The sequence below is a fragment of the Solea solea genome, chromosome 7 (assembly GCF_958295425.1).
Source record: "Solea solea chromosome 7, fSolSol10.1, whole genome shotgun sequence".
Lineage (NCBI taxonomy): Eukaryota > Metazoa > Chordata > Actinopteri > Pleuronectiformes > Soleidae > Solea > Solea solea.
Genome location: NC_081140.1, coordinates 29,220,539 through 29,237,660, shown reverse-complemented (window position 1 = coordinate 29,237,660; position 17,122 = coordinate 29,220,539). Strand labels below are relative to the sequence as shown.

Sequence of the window (17,122 nt, the reverse complement as noted above, 5' to 3'; positions counted from 1 at the left end):
ATTCATTCATTAATTCATTCATTCACCTTCCCACTTCAGGTTCATAAAAGGTAATAATTGGAGTCTCTTTTTTAAACTGAATCATGAGTGACCTGCAGCTGCTGCACATCCACAGTTTCCTCACCAGCGCCCTCTATTGACAAATCTCATTAATCTACTTCAGTTTCCCATGACAGTCCTGGCTCCACTCGACTCCATCAGTGATCAGTGAACCTGTTTTTTTATTTTTTTTTACTTCCTGCTCTGACGACATTCAGCTGATACTAAACTGTGACATCATCAGTCTGCCGGCCTCTGATTGGTCAGAGAGTGTCGTCACCGAAGAGTCATGACAGGGTGTTTCAAAAAGTATTAAAAGTTGATCAATCAATTTTGGGAAAATGAAGGTAAAAAAGATAAACTTAAAAAGTCTTAATCGCTATTTCATCACGTCGTCTTGGGGCCGCGCGTCCATGTGACGTTACGTATGTCACGTTGTGACAGTGAACAAGCTCCTCCTCCTGTCGCGAAATAATATCCGAAAACGCACGAAATAAGCTCCAAGATCGTCAGACATGGGAAAATGTAAGTTTTCTGCGGCGACTGAAACATGCTGCTAAGAACAAGCGCGAGGCTTTTTGTATATATTGCAGAAAGCGTAGCCTCGATGGGCCTCAGCGCTGTTCGAGCTTTGTTCCTTGTATTGTTGTGTTCTACAGATTTAATTGCAAACTAAAACGGTTTTGTTGCTGATTACAGCTTGAAGTGGCGAAATGGTCTGAAAATGTTTCGAGAAGCTCTTGAAAAAGTCTTAAAAAGGTCTTGAAATGAACTTCAGGATTCCTGCATGAGCGTGACGTCACAGGCAACAATGTCCAGCTGAAGATCAAAGTGAAAAAGACTTAAAAAAAATCCTGGAAACATTAACGTTCATGTGCAGCATTGATCAAACGTGTTTTCACAGAAGAGTGAACTGATGATTCACTTTCACCCAAAACAACTGCTTTACAAGTCACTCGTTTGTGTTTGTGTCGCGGAGAAAACCACAGTGATATGATGACTCCGCCCACTTTGATGGAGGAGGAGCTATGAAGTCACAGAAAACAAACTAAATTGTGTAGAGTCGAGTCGAGCCGGGACTGTGTCGTGGAAAAGCGCTCTCACACACGAGGCCCCGTCAAGACATCAGGGGTGGATGACGTCGCCTTTAAAGACATCCCATAATAACCGGTGATATTTGAAGGACCCGTGTTAAAATCACTGTTTGTCTTTGTTTATGTTTGTTTTTGTTTTTGAGTTTGAGAAAAAAAAAAACGTCCCTGCAAAGTTAAAGTTAAATCTGCGTCAAAGAAGGAGAAGAAGAAGAACGTCAGGCTGAGGAATCGTAGAATAAATCATCCTATTTTTCAGCTGAATGAAGTTTAATTTCCTCTCTCACGAGTCACTGAATCATTTTCTCAGACAAAACACAAACACAAACACACACCTGAGGTCCTTCTGTGAGTTTTCTTTTATTTCCACTCTGCGACTTTAACGACTCCCACACACCTCACAGACTCCCACAGACCTCACAGACTCCCACAGACCTCACAGACTCCCACATACCTCACAGACTCCCACACACCTCACAGACTCCCACAGACCTCACAGACTCCCACAGACCTCACACACCTCACAGACTCCCACAGACCTCACAGACTCCCACAGACCTCACAGACTCTCACAGACCTCACAGACTCCCACAGACCTCACAGACTCCCACAGACCTCACAGACTCCCACAGACCTCACAGACCTCACAGACCTCACAGACCTCACAGACTCCCACAGACCTCACAGACTCTCACAGACCTCACAGACTCCCACAGACCTCACAGACCTCACAGACCTCACAGACTCCCACAGACCTCACAGACCTCACAGACCTCACAGACTCCCACAGACCTCACAGACCTCACAGACTCCCACAGACCTTACAGACCTCACAGACCTCAGCTCACTCAAACTCAAACTCACTGAGAAAAAGTGGGATAAAAACCAGTTTAATTCTGACTCAGTTTAACTTCACAGAGGATTAAAAAAGTCTGGATTTGTTTTTAAAGAATCTTCATATCTTGTAAACATGAGATAAAGTGACTGTGTTTAAATAATTCATATGTTTTATTAAAGTCAGTTTACAGGAATTTACCATAAAAGTGAAGAATATATGGAACACATTTATTTACTGAGTTAATAAAAGTAACGAGCAGCTTAGAAACTGTGTTTTTTTCATTGTGAATAATTTTCAGAGTTTAAGTTTTGAATGTAGGAACTCCTCAAACTGCTTAAGAGAGAATTTTATTTTTCATTTGTTCTTTTATTCCTGCAAAGAAAAAAGAAAAGAAGTTATTTCTGATGTTAAAGGTTTGTTTTGATTCCTGTGTTTGACCGTGGTGACACCTGCTGCTGCTGCTGCTGCTGCTGAAGTGATGAATGCATGACGGGATGAGAGCTTTCACCTCTTCACCCTTTCATTTACTGTCCCTCACCTCATCTTTTGCTCATCCTCTCTGAAACAACAGAGACACATTTAAAAACAACAAGTTCTGGATTAAATGACCTTTATTTTTTTACGATGGATTCGTTTTGTTTCATAAAAATTGTTTCTTTTATTCTGTTTATTTATATTTGTGTCACAATACAAACACGTGTGTCTTTGTGTTGAAGAAGTTATTTTATTGTGTTTGATTTGAAATCAACTGAAACAGCAGATTCATAAAACTATTAAGTGGAATATTTACTCACTGGTGATATTTCTGCAGCATATATATATATGTTATAATTTCCTCACAGCTAATCTGGATTATTTGTCCTGGACACATAACGGCAGTCATGTCACTTTTAAAGTGTTAAAACTAAAGCGTGTGTGCGACTTATTATCTTGCACGTGCGCTTTAGTAAAGCGCTTTAATGTATTATTTAAAATCACTCATCATTTTACAGTGTTGTTAAGTGTAAATAGTTTATTTCCAGTGAATCTCATCAATGAAACTGACATTTCTGTCACATTAATGTCATCATGTTCCACATCTGGACCTTTAAACCACTCAGTGACATCATCATGATGAAGAAGTTTAAATATATATATATATATTATTAATGGGAGTTGGGTACCTTGCTCAGGGGTGCCCCAGCCCTTTCGACCTGGTTGGGACTTGAACCGGCAACCTTCCGGTTACAAGCCGAGTTCCCTTTCCACTTGGCCACGGGCTGTCCCAAAACCACATGAGGGCTCGTCCGGGATTTGAACCCGGGACCTCTCGCACCCTAAGCGAGAATCATACCCCTAGACCAACGAGCCACATACAAAACCATGACTCTTCTTCTTCTTGATTCATTGTGCAAAGTCAGGAAACACAGAGAAGAAGGAGGAGGAGGAGAAGAGGAGAGGAGGAGGAGGAGCAGTGAAGCCGCGGACGCGCACCGCTGGAGGCAGTCGAGCTGCAGAGCACCGGTGTCTGTGGAGAGGAAGCGTGGCTGCGGCTGCAGCACAGAGAGAGGACACAAGACAGGGGACACGAGCAAGAGACACAGCTGCTGCTGCATGTGTGTGTGTGCGAGACAAGTCTGCACACACACACACACACACACGCGCGCGCGCGCAACAAAGTATGTTGACGGCGGCAGAGGAGGAGGCGAGTCCACGCACCACTGAACCTGACACAGGTGACTGAGAGGGAGAGACAGTGACTCTGCACCTTCATCATCATCATCTTCTTCATCATCATCGTCCACTGTTACCGCGCAGAAACAACGTGCAGCTTCACTGAGACACGCGCGCGCGCGCAGGACAGAGGACACTATGTCAAAGGACACGCGAGGGAGAGGTAAGAAGACACACACACACACACACACACACACGCACACACACACACACTCTGCGGGTTAACAGGTAGAAAACCTGCGTGGACTGTCACGCTGCTGCTGCTGCTGCTGCTGCGGTTGTTGTTGGCACGCGCGCGCGCGCACAGCCGTGGATGGATGCAGGAATGCGCGACGGTCCAAACGGACCCGCGTGCACTTCCACTGTCCGGTCCAGTCCGGGTGAGTCCAAGTGTGTCGGTCCTTCCACGCGCTTCTTGTCTGTGTGCAGGTGACAGATGAGAGACATGTCCTTTAATCTGTGAGACACATTTGTCCAAATGAACGAGAAACACTGAGATTATTGTGACACAGAGACATTTGACCAACATTTAAAAAAAAAAAGGCATTTTTGTTTCCATGATTTTGTTTCCTGGATAAAAACTGACTGAAGGAAATGATCATTTTCTCTCATTGTTGTTCAAAGAGCCGACAATGGAAGAGGATTCATTATTAATTAGAGCCAAATTTGACTTTGAAAGAACGTAAAAAAAGAGAAAGATTAAAGTCAGAATTCACAAACAGGTTCTCACAGGTCCTTGAGAGCCTTGAAAGATTGTGAAAATCACCTTAAACAGACAAGGGTCATTGAAAGTGTTTTGAATTGTGTCCAATGTTTGCTTATTTGTTACAACGCCACCTGCTGTTTGATGTATGTAGACGAACGTGTGGACATCACTGTCCACTGTCTCTCTGTCCGCTGCTGATGTGAGAGTCTGTGCAGAACAATGAGCGAGTAAAGTTAGAGCTGGGGCGAGATTACAGGGCGAGATTACAGGGCGAGATTACAGGACGAGATTACAGGTGTGTATCCACTGAGTGGAACACTTTGGTACGTATGTCTTTTGCGTTTCATTTGTGCCATTTTACAGAACCGTCTCTTGGATTACCAGAGTAGCGGTACAGTGTGGGTGGAGCCAGACCCACGTCTGTCATCTGATTGGGCGACAGAAAAGTGTCACTCCCTTGCAACGTCTGTCCTCATACAAAGTTTGACTTTGTCTTGTTGAGACAAACAGACAAAACGTTTGTTGTCGTTGTTCGTTGTCGTTGCACCGGTACAGCGTCACGTTACCAGTCTCGCTGACGCGCCCACGCCCCGCCCACGCCCCACCCACGCCCCGCCCACCAGGAAACACAAGCCTGACTCAGGACTTTACTGAACTATGATTTTATTGAGTCGATTCTGGGTGAAATGTGTTAGTGTGCGATGATTACTGACCCAACCGTAAACACATGCTGCCAACGACCAATGAAAAAGAGTAGGCGTGACACAGGAAGTAGCAGGAATAGCAAAAACAAGGATGATGATGATGATGATGATGAAAGTGTCGACGGCTTTGTTTGAGAAATCCTGTCGTCTGTGATCGGTGGTTAAATGTTTGATCCAAGTCTTTTCAGTCATCGGTAACGACTGTGAACGTTGTGTCCAAATGTAAAGACCGGCGTCTGTGTATGTGTCCTGCGATGGACTGGATCTGTCCAGGGTCCTCTCGTCCTCTGTCCGCTGAGTTTAGCACCAGTGTGGACGATAAAGCACTAGAAGATAAGTGAGTGAGTGACTTTGACAAAGATCCAAGGACAATCACTTACTGCAAATCAATAAAAGTGGACGCCATCGGAGAATCAGTCGTTACACGTTGTCCTCGCGTCTCAGTCTGCGTCAGCACGTTCAGTCCTTGAATTTGAAGAAATCGGTTGTGGAAAGTCCTTGAAAGGTCCTTGAATTTGTGTGGACAAAATGTGTGACAGTGCAGACACAAGTGTGGTTTGTTTGGTCTCTCCGTCCTCAGCTCATTAAATGAGAATATTCTCTGATTTCTTTGCTCCACCTAACAAAGAAATCAAAAGGATTTTTTCATAGTTGAGTGTTTGATTTAAGCAAAACTAATATTGGAAAATGAGAATCACTGTGAACTGTTATCACTCTCATGAAAAACAGCACAAATATGAATAAAGGGAAAAAAAGACGTTTTCAAATATCTGGGTCAGAGTGTGAATGGAATTAAAAATGTGTTTGGATGAGATGAACACAGATTTGATGTGAATCAAACTTCAATTTAAAAGAAAGTCCCAGTGAGTTTGTTCCACGTCCACCTGTTTTTTAGCAGAAAACACAATTCTTTTCTTTTCTTAATCACGTTAATTTGAGCCCGAGCCGTAGAATTCCCTCACAGCTGCAGACGTGACGTTGTTTCAGCAGCTGCTGAAGACGGCCGGCGTGTTTGACCTGGATTCACGGAGGAACCTGTGAGGTGGAGTGCTTCTTCTTCTTCTTCTTCTTCTTCTTCTTCTTCTTCTTCTAACCCAGAGTCGAGATTTTAATTCCATGACTCTTACTCCTCTACGCAGATTTTATCTTTGTCGTTTTCAATTATATTTGAGCTGCAGGGAATTCCACACTCCTTCATTCTAATTCAAATCTTCTCCCTTTACTCACTCGAGAGCAAGAATTTGCATAATTATCTCGACTGTGAGCTGAGAAATAAAAAGCAGAGGATAATATACAGTAGGTGTACGTACAAATATACACAGTATTTAGTCTCAGCTCCACTGTTTGCTGTGTCTTTATTTAGCGACAGAAGAAACATGAGCTCGTTCCCAGATTCATTACCTGTCTGTCACTTTGTAATTATTATTATAAATATTGAAAATAATTGGAGCGTAAGCTTAATAAGGATTTGGGAATTATGAGATTAGTGCTGACTCGAGTTTTGCTGCTAAAATGAAGCTGGAATGGAAAAGAATAAATGAAAGAATATTAATGGGTCTTTCTCATCTGTCATTTGGTTGATTCATGAAATATTTTCTCAGGTTTACTTTATTTTATCTTGACACACATGAGCACATTTGTTCGCTACCTAGTTTTCCCGCCACATTTAGCGCCTTCGAAAGTTTTCCACTGTTAGTTTTCAAATGAAGCATCAAATAACTATTAAATATTAGCAAAAATAAAAATAAGACAGATAGCTACCACGTTAGAAAGCTAGCTAGCTTAGATAGAGATAGCTAGTGAGTCTAGACAGACAAGCAGACATATGGATGTATAGTTGCTAGTTAGCTTAGCTAGTAAGCTTAAATAGAGATGTTAGCTAGCGCACATAGATAGCTACCAAGTTAGAAAACTAACTTGGATCGATAGCTAATTAGCTAGCTAGTGAGACAAGACATAAAAATAGATAGATGGATTGTTTTTAGCGCCACCGTGACGATGAGTGTTTGTGTTTTTTCGTGAAATCATTTGATAAACATTCTTTTGGTTCAGATGATGTTTGTCGTTCGCTGAAAACACAGAAGGTGTCAAAGTGATTTCTTCTTCAAGCGCCTCCGTGCTTGAAAATCCACCGAAAACTGCTTGTCAACAGGATTTGATGGAATATTTCACACATGTTCACTGCTGTCTACAGGATTAGTATAACCTGGGGTCGCTGTAATCTTTACTGACATCGTCCGCTCACGACTAAAATCACTGAGAAGCTCTGGTAATAATTACTTTACCTTCACCTCTCCATGTAAAACTTATCCCGTCTGAATGGGGCTATTATTGAAGATTATTTTTAATCTGAAGTCACTGTTTTCAAATGGAAACACAGTCGTACTCTGTTGTATTCCAGTTGAGGCTGTTTGGCAGTTTTTTGGTGTTGGTGTGGTTAGGACTCTTTTAATCTGGGTTTGTGACTCGGTCTGAACAAGGAGCGTTTTGGGATTAGGCAAATTGGACAGTCTAGATTGTGAATGTGAGTGTGAATGGTTGTTTGTCTCTGTGATGGACAGGTGACCTGTCCACAATGTGACTCCGCCTTCCCCCCGACAGTATGTCTGCTGGGATTGGGACCAGCGCCCCCTGTGGCCGTCATGTGGAGGTAGAAGATGAAAAAATAGCATAATAACGACAGATGCCCACGTCTTCTTCTTCTTCTTCTCTTAATCTTAGAGATGCAGATGCAAAGCTTCCGCTCACAGCTCGTTTCTTTATCCTCAGCTCCCTTCATCTCTTCAGTCCAGATTTTACTTTGTTTTTTTTTGTCTGGGACTTTTTACATGTTGGCTAATCTACAAACATCTCAGGAGTCTTCATATAGCGTGACCATGTTTTAATTCGACCATCTGGCACAAGCTTTCACACCATAAACTCTTTAGTTCCACACCAGCGTCTCCGTCCCTCAGGACATTCCCTGCAACTCGCTCCGTCCTAACCCTCCATGAGCTGTGGCCTGAAGCCACCAGAGTATTATTCTGCCCAATCTGCTCAAGAACGTCGTCTTTTTTTCTAACCACCCGCGGCCATCTTCATCACCATCTCCTCACCCTCACTGCACCTGGTCCTTGATCCCTGTCCTGAGATTTCAGGGACCTCGGTGTGAAGTCTCTGCCACCTCTCAGCTCTTATTTGATGGAATTGGATCAGTCTGAATGGGTTTTTTCCTTCTTCTTCATTTCATGTCCAAATAAAATAAATGGTTTCAGCCTCCCTGCTGTTTTGCTGAGATTCAGCGTCGGGCTAAAAATAGAGCTGAAGGATGTTGATGAGCAAGTCTCTCTTCCTTTCTCTCGGCTTTCTTCTCACTCTGTGAGGTGAAAAACAATTGTTTTCATGGTCCATTATGTTTTCGAGTAGACTCCACTAACTCATTTACGCACCTTGGCTTAGTTCTACCACGATAAAGAACAGAAGAGAAAGAGTGATTATTCAAAATAATTGACATTTATTCTTATTTATAACTGCTGTGTTTTATGAGCAGTGGAATCCACTGCTGACACATGAGTGATGTTTCTTTGTGTTTTCAATCAAACTCCAACCTGTTTGCAGTCGTTTCACTTCACTATTGTCTCCGTCTACAAACCACTTCCTGTGTGCAGCACAGGAATGTCACCGGGCGACACGAGATCTAAACACTGTTATTCTGAGAAACGCAGGGAGTCGCGTGGAGACGATAGACTTAGTGTCGACTCACGTGACAACGGTTTCAATGGAACGTATCTAAAGGTTACGTACTACAGCTTTAAATCGCAACCATTTGGTTTCCTGTCAAAGAGAGAAACTTGGTCTAAGCTTTTTGTTCATGTTTACAGTTACATTTAAAACACTCCTAAAATCAAATACGAACACATGAAAAAAGAAAACTCACAAAATATGAATGAAAATGAGCTGAAAGAACAATAATCTCATATTATTTGCCTTTAATTAACAAACACAGCCTCTCACATCTAACTCAGACACATTCACATTATTTTACATTAAATAATTTACGCGTAATAATTAACGAGAGTCATCATATTTTCTTAAATGTTGGCTTAAATTATGTTTTTGAATATGTTCAGAATCTGGGGATTTTAAAAGTCTTTATCTTTTTTCAAACCTTTTCTGAATTCTGGCAGGGAAAATATACTCGACACTATAATCTACTAATTCATAAACGTTTAACAGCTTTAACTGTGAATAAATTATGGGTTGGATGAATGTTTTTTTGTCGAATGAAAATAGAAAGAGTTTGTTTTTTAAGTACGTCCCCATACTTCAGTACAGTCGGTCATAAACGGCACAATCAGTGTGTATAATGCAGATGGTTGTTTGATTTGTTGGATTTTATAATGAGTTTTCCAAGCCCAGTTGTTACCATCGTGTTTTCGAGCCTTAACACAGCACGCCATGTTTTCTGTCACACTAACTAATTCTCCGTAGACTCAACATGCAGCACCACAGTTATCCCTCAGAGACATGTGCTAATGCGTTTGGCCTGTGACCTCTGTTGTTATATTTGATCATACAAAACGGTGGTAATTCAAATTTAATAGCCGTTTGTCACAGACGCTGGGTCTGTGTCGGGGAGCAGCTGCTGTGTGAGGTCAAAGACAAGGTGGAAGCAGGAGAACGACTCACCTGAAGCCTTGTTTTCTCACTGAGAAAAACCTTTAACAACCTCATGCTGGTGTCTGAATCAAGAAAAGACAGATTTATGACCACAAATAAGCTCATAAACAACTAGACGGAGACATTTTGAAGTCATAATTATCCAACGACGATGATTTGACTTTGAGAAAACATCGTTAACACCCTAATTAGCGGTTATATGCAGGTTTTTTAAATGTGTAGCTCTGTTTTTCTTCACCGCTCTGCTGAGTCATGCTCCAGATCATGAGCAAAACAAGCGAGTGTTTGGAGCAGAAGCACAAAACACAACAAGAGAAAGCACCATGTCGAGCCGTGACATTATACAGAGGTTACACTTTTAAATCTGTCACTTCAATCCCTCTTTTAAAGTGACAGCACTTTTTCAATTAAACATCAAATCACTGACAAATATTAATGATTGTTAGGAAGAAAACAAAGCCGTGTGATTTGAAATAAGATAGAAAGAAAGCTCGCTAGATAGCTAACTTAGATATAGATAATTAGCTATGTAGCTTTGATGGATAGTTAGCTAGTGAGCATAGATAGATGATAGCTAAATAGAAAGCTAGCTGAAAATAATTGACAATGCGGATATGAATAATTTTCAGCCTAAGCGAGCTAAAGATTTATTTACAATTTACATGTAAGGTAGTTAATTAGCTAGCTATCTTAGAGATTAGCTAGTGAGCTTATGAAAAGCTAGCCAGCTAACTTAGATATATTTAGTTAATTAGCAAGCTAATTGAGATAGAGAGATATTTAGCTAGTGAGCAAAGAAAAATAGGTACAAATATAGTAAGCTAACTGCTGCTAACTTAGATAAGGAAAGTTTATTAACTAGCTAGCTTAAATAAGGAGATAGTTATAGCTAGTGAGCATAGCCAGAGAGAAAGCTAGCTAGCTACAATAAAGCTATATTAGATAAAGATTAGATAAATAGCTTAGTTATAGCGATAGTTAGCTAGTGAGCATTGAGCTGATAGATCAAAAGCTAGTTGACAGCTAGCTTAGATAGATAGTTTTGTCATTGCTAATAAGACAGCAAGACTTTGTCTACCATTCAAAATTGTCGCATTTAGTAATTTAAAAGTGTGTAAATATGGATTTATAAATAAAATATAGTAATAAAAGTCAGTCATTTATAAAACAATATATAAAATCTTTTATGGTTTTAAAAGTTAGTCCACAGCTCTTAGAAAGATGCTGTTTTTTAGTCATTTTGTTTTTTTTTTCCTAAATTTCTTCATGAGCTCACTCACACATTATTATCATATTTTCAGGACTTACAGAAAATATCAGTGACGCACACGTATCCCGTATGGCCGGGACTGTTTTTATGTTTCAGCCTTCAGTTTATCTGTTCTGGCATATTTCACAGATTTTTGTTTTATTTATATTAATGTTTTTCAAGTGTTAATTGAATTGAGTGCATGTTGTTCTCATTGTAAGCCATGTAAACAACAACATTAGGAATGCATGTCTGTGTGATGCATTTAAGAAACACTGATGCAGACACAAGACATAAACAATCGTAAACAGTGAGTATGAAGAAGACCTAAAATGTATATAAAAAAACTAATTTGCTGGAAATTAAGTAATTCAATTCAAATAATTACAGTCTTGTCTTTATTTTATTCTCATTAGTTACATTATTTTTTAATTATAATAACTGTTTACTATCCTGCTAGAAAAAGACAAAACAAAAACTTGATAATATTAAGAATTTTCCATGTTTTTGCGGAACACGTGTCACATGTTTGGTGACACTGGTGAGGATGATAAAAACTTTATGGATCGTGAGAGCGAACATGATTCACACAGCTTCACTATGTAGAGCAACAACATGAAACACAGTCTACACAATTAAAGGGAAACCGTGGAACACGATCCTTTTCCCCAAAGACTAAACTGCACGTTCCTGAGCCGTCGTGTACAAATATTCTGATACAGTACAAACCAGCAGATGGTGTTTTTTTCCGTGAACATGTAGCTGCAGATAAACGACTTCCTTCTCACCTCGGTGCAAATCCATTTGTGGTTTTGTCGACGGTGATACGTCTCAGCGGCTTCGTGTGATTTTTATCTTTACTGGGGCATGTTGCAGTGAGTGAGTGATGGAGGTGTTTCTCATTTCCTCCCCTTTTTTCATGCACAGACAAAAAAAAACATTATTGGATTTCCTCTTCACGCGGCAGATATCATTCTGTCTCTGCCCTGGCTTTGTGTTTGCAGCATCATCATCATCATCATCAGAGAGTGATGGAGAGAAAGAGTCCTCCTGTCCTGCTTATCTGCATGACGGCAGCTGGTGGCAGGTCACCTGACCCCCGTTCCCTCTATCCAGTTCCGTTGATATTAAAATGCCGCTAATTACAAAATGAGGAGATTGACGCTCGTGTTTCTTAAAGACCATCTGGGTTGGAGGCGTTTCCTGTGAAAGGGAAACTCCTGAAGGATTTTAGCAGCTGATCAAAAGCAGATTAACTCTCTGATGAAGAGGAATTCCTCCTATGGGGTCGCCCTCAACGCTGAGGGCTCGCTCGTTATTCTCAAAAACCCAGAGCGCTTTATGGAGAACCTTATTCAGCTCATGTTGAAGCAGCTTCACGTTCACAACTGTGAAAATTTCATCTTGCATACATTCATATTTCATGTCGACTGAAATAACCTCCTGGCAGAGGAGCCGTGTGGGAAAGAGAAGACAGAAATGAATCTTTGGGTCTTTACGGCAAACGGGGTTGTGTTTAAAGGCAGAGTAGGTGATCTGTTCCAGGAGCTTGTTTGGCGGACCTCTTCACATCCTCAACATCCTAATGGCAATGAATAAACACATAGAGCTGTGAGAAAATGAAAAGAGTCCATCATCTGGTGAAGCCAAGAGTCATCTGAAAGGTTTTAGACATAATTCAACTATATGTATATATATATATATATTATATACAGTATTTATAATTCATTCATTTATCTAATTCCTTTATTTTCTATGAGCAATTTCATGTGAAAAATGCTTTATCTGTGATTCTCATGTTCAAAATTAATTTTATTTCATATATAATTCTTATCCTCTCTTTTATATGCTCTCAGTAAACTAATGTCAGGTTTTTTTCTATTCCTGTTTGCAGCAGCTGTAATGAAAGCAATTTGCTCTCAGGGATCAAGATGAAGTATTTTTGTAACTCAGATTCTGATAATTGTGGCGGCTCGTATAGAAATAACTTTACAACAACAATTATTTATTGATATCGCATTGAGCAATCAGCAGGAATAGCTGCATGTCTTTAGCTAAATTTAGAATAAAAACTTAAAAGTGAAACCTGAATGACTTAAGGATTTATGCAGAAACGTTGTATTTCAAACAGCATTGGTTTAATAGCAGCAGAACAAAAGTATTTACATGTATATCTTTAAAAACATATATCCTGATCTGTTGCGATACCAATTTCCTCTTTTTCATCTCGAATATAAGTCAGTTTTGTAAGTCGAGAGCTACAACTAACAATTATTTTCATAATTAGTTAATCTTTCATTTACTTTTGTCAATTATTCATTTATTTGTTTGATTCATAAAATGTCAGAAAAAGTTGAAAAATGGTGATCAATGTTTGTCAAAACTGGAAATGATGAGTCCACAATCCAAAATGATTCAGTTTTAATGATTTCTTTGTTTTATGGAGCAAAGAAACCAGAAAATATTCACATTTAAGAAGCTGAAAAATCCGAAGTTACTAAAGCTTAGACCTCTGAAATGTTTAAAACACGATATAACTGGTGTTTTTATTGATGTCCAAAAAACCTTTGATACCGTTGATCATTCAATTATTTTAAAATGCTTGAATGTTGTACTAACTCACAACGTTGAAGTTGTGAGTTAGTAAAGGTGTTCCTCAAGGATCCATTCTTGGGCCGCTTTTATTGACAATTTGTTTTAATTAATAATTAAGTAGTAGATGTGTAGTAGTGCTGTGTGGTATACTAGTTTGGTATTTATTTCTTTTAGAATATGAATTTTTATATACTGCAATCCAGTATATGAAAAATGGAACGTGGTAATGCTAATGGATTAGCTGAAGAAGAAACTCTGGTTGTAATAGCAGGTGTTGAGAGGTTGGACTCTAAAGGTTCAGAAACGGAAACATTAGAACGGGAAATGTTTTATTTCGACCAAAAAAGAGGAGGCGTGTCTGTGGTTATTTAGGTTTTTTGGGTTTAAAAAGTCTGACGTGGACTGAACAACGATTTACTGCAAATGTCGGGCTGAAGTTGTTGCTGGAGGCGACAACGTGAGTCATTTAAATCAGCAGGTGAGCAGAAAACAGCGATAAAAATGTATGCAGAGACATTTTCTAGTGTTTATGCAGAAATAAAATACTGTTGTAACCTGTGAATCTGTGATAATGTTGAAAAACGCTGTGATATGAATTTTAGGAATTTTACGATATTGAGTGTCACTCTCTCCGTGTGTTTGCTGGCTTCTCTTTGTGTTACTGAATTTCCTCCTGACTCTGCTGCTTGTGTTGGTTTAGTCCAGTTTGTTTTGGAGCGGTTGGATCTGCTGTGATGTCTATAAACTCTGCCGTGTTTGTCACTGGTTGTTTGTAGTTGTGATTAATTTCTCCGTCTCTCTCTCTCTTTGCTTTTATACTTTATATTTTAAAATCCTCGTACAGAGCTTTAAATGTACTTTAGAAATGTCATTTATGGGCAAAATTCAACGTAAACATTTTCTCTGTCACTCTGTTTACGAGATACAAGCACGATTCTGGAGTTTTGTTGGAAAATGATGAAAACAGTGTCCTTGTGTGAAAATGATTGATAAATCAATACGGAAGCACATTGCATTCACGTAAAAAAAAAATGTTTGGTTTGTTTTCAGAGTAATTTTTTTATTTCTGTTTTTCAGAGTAATTTTTTTATTTCTGTTTTTCAGAGTAATTTTTTTATTTCTGTTTTTCAGAGTAATTTTTTTATTTCTGTTTTTCAGAGTAATTTTTTTCTGATTTACGGAATAATTTTTTTTCTGCGTTTAGAGCGCATTTGAAACAATAAACTTTACTTTGATCTGGGTTTAATACACTGGGACATGGATGGTATTACCATTAGTTTGTCGACTTTACGCAGACACCTGAGGAAAGCTCATTCAGATCTGTTAGACATAGCAATGGTTGTCCAGGATCAGTTTCACAGATATGACATGCTCCATGGATACAAGATGATGCATTTGAAATGCATTCAGGCTACGCGGTGACTCAAGAGACGATCAGGAGACTGCTGAAAATATGGGAGTCACTTGCAGGTTGGAGGCTCTTGTGAGAGTTCTCGATAATTCAGGAAAGAAATTACTCTGAAAAACACAAAAATTGAACAAATTGAACAAAAATATTCAAAAAAACAAACCAAAAAATTAATTACTTACTCTACTCTTATTTTTTTTTTTTTCAAATGAATGCAATGTGCTTCCTTAAATCCGTCCATGGTCACACAGGTTTACAAAACCACAAACCCATTAATAAGCTTATGAAACATGGTTTTTTTCTATTATTGCTTTTGCGTAATTCAGAAATGTAGCATTTGAGTTTGTTTGAGATTAATTTCCATCTCGTTCTGTGTGAGGAGGAGGAGGAGGAGGAGGAGGAGGAGAGGCAGAGATGTGGCAGATGGAAAGATGAATGATTTCAATTATACATTTCTCAGGAGCTGCTCTCGTGTTATCTGTTACTTCTCACATCCAGAAAATGTCAGCCTCTACACTTAAATGCTCCACCTTCATACAGTATTACAATCTATTTCACTCACTCCTGGTGTGACTGTGTCCAGTGTGCACACACACACACACACACACACAAACACACGTATGTATATACTGTAAATAGTCTTCTGAAATGTTTAGATAATGTTATAATGCATATTTCTATTGATATATCCAAAGTTTTTATCACCATTTACCATTACATTTTAAAATTTTACACATGATTTTTCTTGTAATGAGTTAGTGAAGGCGTTCCTCAAGGTTCCGTTCTTGGGCCACTTTTATTCAAAAATTTTTATTATTAATGATTTAGTTGTGGATTTCAGTGAATACATATGTATGCTGATGATACAAGATGTTGTCCATCATCTCAAATTCATCAAAATCTGTGTTAAGCACTAACACTGATGTTGACTGGTTTGGAAATGATCTTACTAGTAGATCACAAGTTGTGAGTTAGCGAAGTCGTCCCTCAAGGATCCACTGGGTCAATTTTTACCTGTTGGGAAAATTCTTGGGTGATCATGTATTCATCACAAAAAATTCAGATTGATTCGTCAAAAAGTGTGGAGTTACGCCGATGATAAACCCACGCCCATGAAATCAGCACCTGCTTCTGAGCTAATTAAAGAATGTGCAGGAAGATTTTCGCTGAGCTGTGTCAAGGTTCATATTTAACATCATTCCTTGTGTCTCCATGAGTTGGTCCAGTGACTTTAATGAGCTCCCTGCTCTCCCTGCGATGATGATGATGATGATGATGATGATGCAGCTGTAAATGAAGCACATGTTGTTCCGCTGACCCCGGGTCAAGGCTTCAGGCTTCATCTCTCCCACAGTCTCACGCCTCCACCGACTCTCTCGTCACATTCCAGCAAAGACGTGACGACAATTCGTCAAAAACACTCGACCGAGAAACGTCGGTGAAAATTGATACGCGTTACGTTTTCTGTCGTATAAATCACAGGGAAACATTTCACGCTTAATAAACGTCTGCAAATGATGACACCATTCAGTTCCACTCAGTGTTTCTGCGAGTGAGGGAAAATAAACCAAGCACATCTGAAATATTATATATACAATATCTATTTATGCTGATATGAGACAAGATCTGCGCTTAGATTTTATAATCTTTTTATTTATTATGTGTGTGTATATACATATTATATAATATTATAAATATTGATAAAAAATACATGGAATTAACAAAATTATATTTTAAAAAAAAGTGACTCAATAACACATTTTTTATTTTAAGCCTAATTATTTGTGTCATAGCAGAATTTGACCATATTTATAGTCAATGTTATTGTTTGTAACAGAATCACAATGTAAAAACATTCTGGATTATACATCACAACAGAACATGTGAAGAGCACCAAATGGATAATTGGCATCATAAATACTCCACTCCCTTAATGATGAAGCCTCTGTGAGAGGGTGAGAGGGTGAATGATGGATGTTCACTCGGTTTCTGCTCACATGTGGAATAAAACAAAACAAAACAAAACACTCTAATCAGTTAATCATCATCATCTCCAGGTTTGGGAAACATGGATCAGCACATTTTCAACATTTCTTAAATTTTTTTGGACCAAATTACAA

At 39.2% G+C, this 17,122-nt stretch overlaps 1 protein-coding gene and 1 non-coding gene across 2 annotated transcripts in view; one reads left to right on the top strand and one right to left on the bottom strand.

Moving 5' to 3' along the window:
* Positions 1-3,246: 3,246 nt before the first annotated feature.
* trnap-agg (transfer RNA proline (anticodon AGG)) lies at positions 3,247-3,318 on the bottom strand. The gene has a single exon. It is a non-coding gene; the product is annotated as a tRNA-Pro (tRNA).
* A 156-nt stretch (positions 3,319-3,474) lies between these two features.
* pitpnm3 (PITPNM family member 3) overlaps positions 3,475-17,122 on the top strand; it is an 85,652-nt gene continuing 72,004 nt past the window's right edge. Inside the window, 1 exon segment of the mRNA XM_058634996.1 lies at positions 3,475-3,844. Coding sequence (XP_058490979.1) covers positions 3,820-3,844 — 25 coding nt within the window. The 5' untranslated portion in view covers positions 3,475-3,819.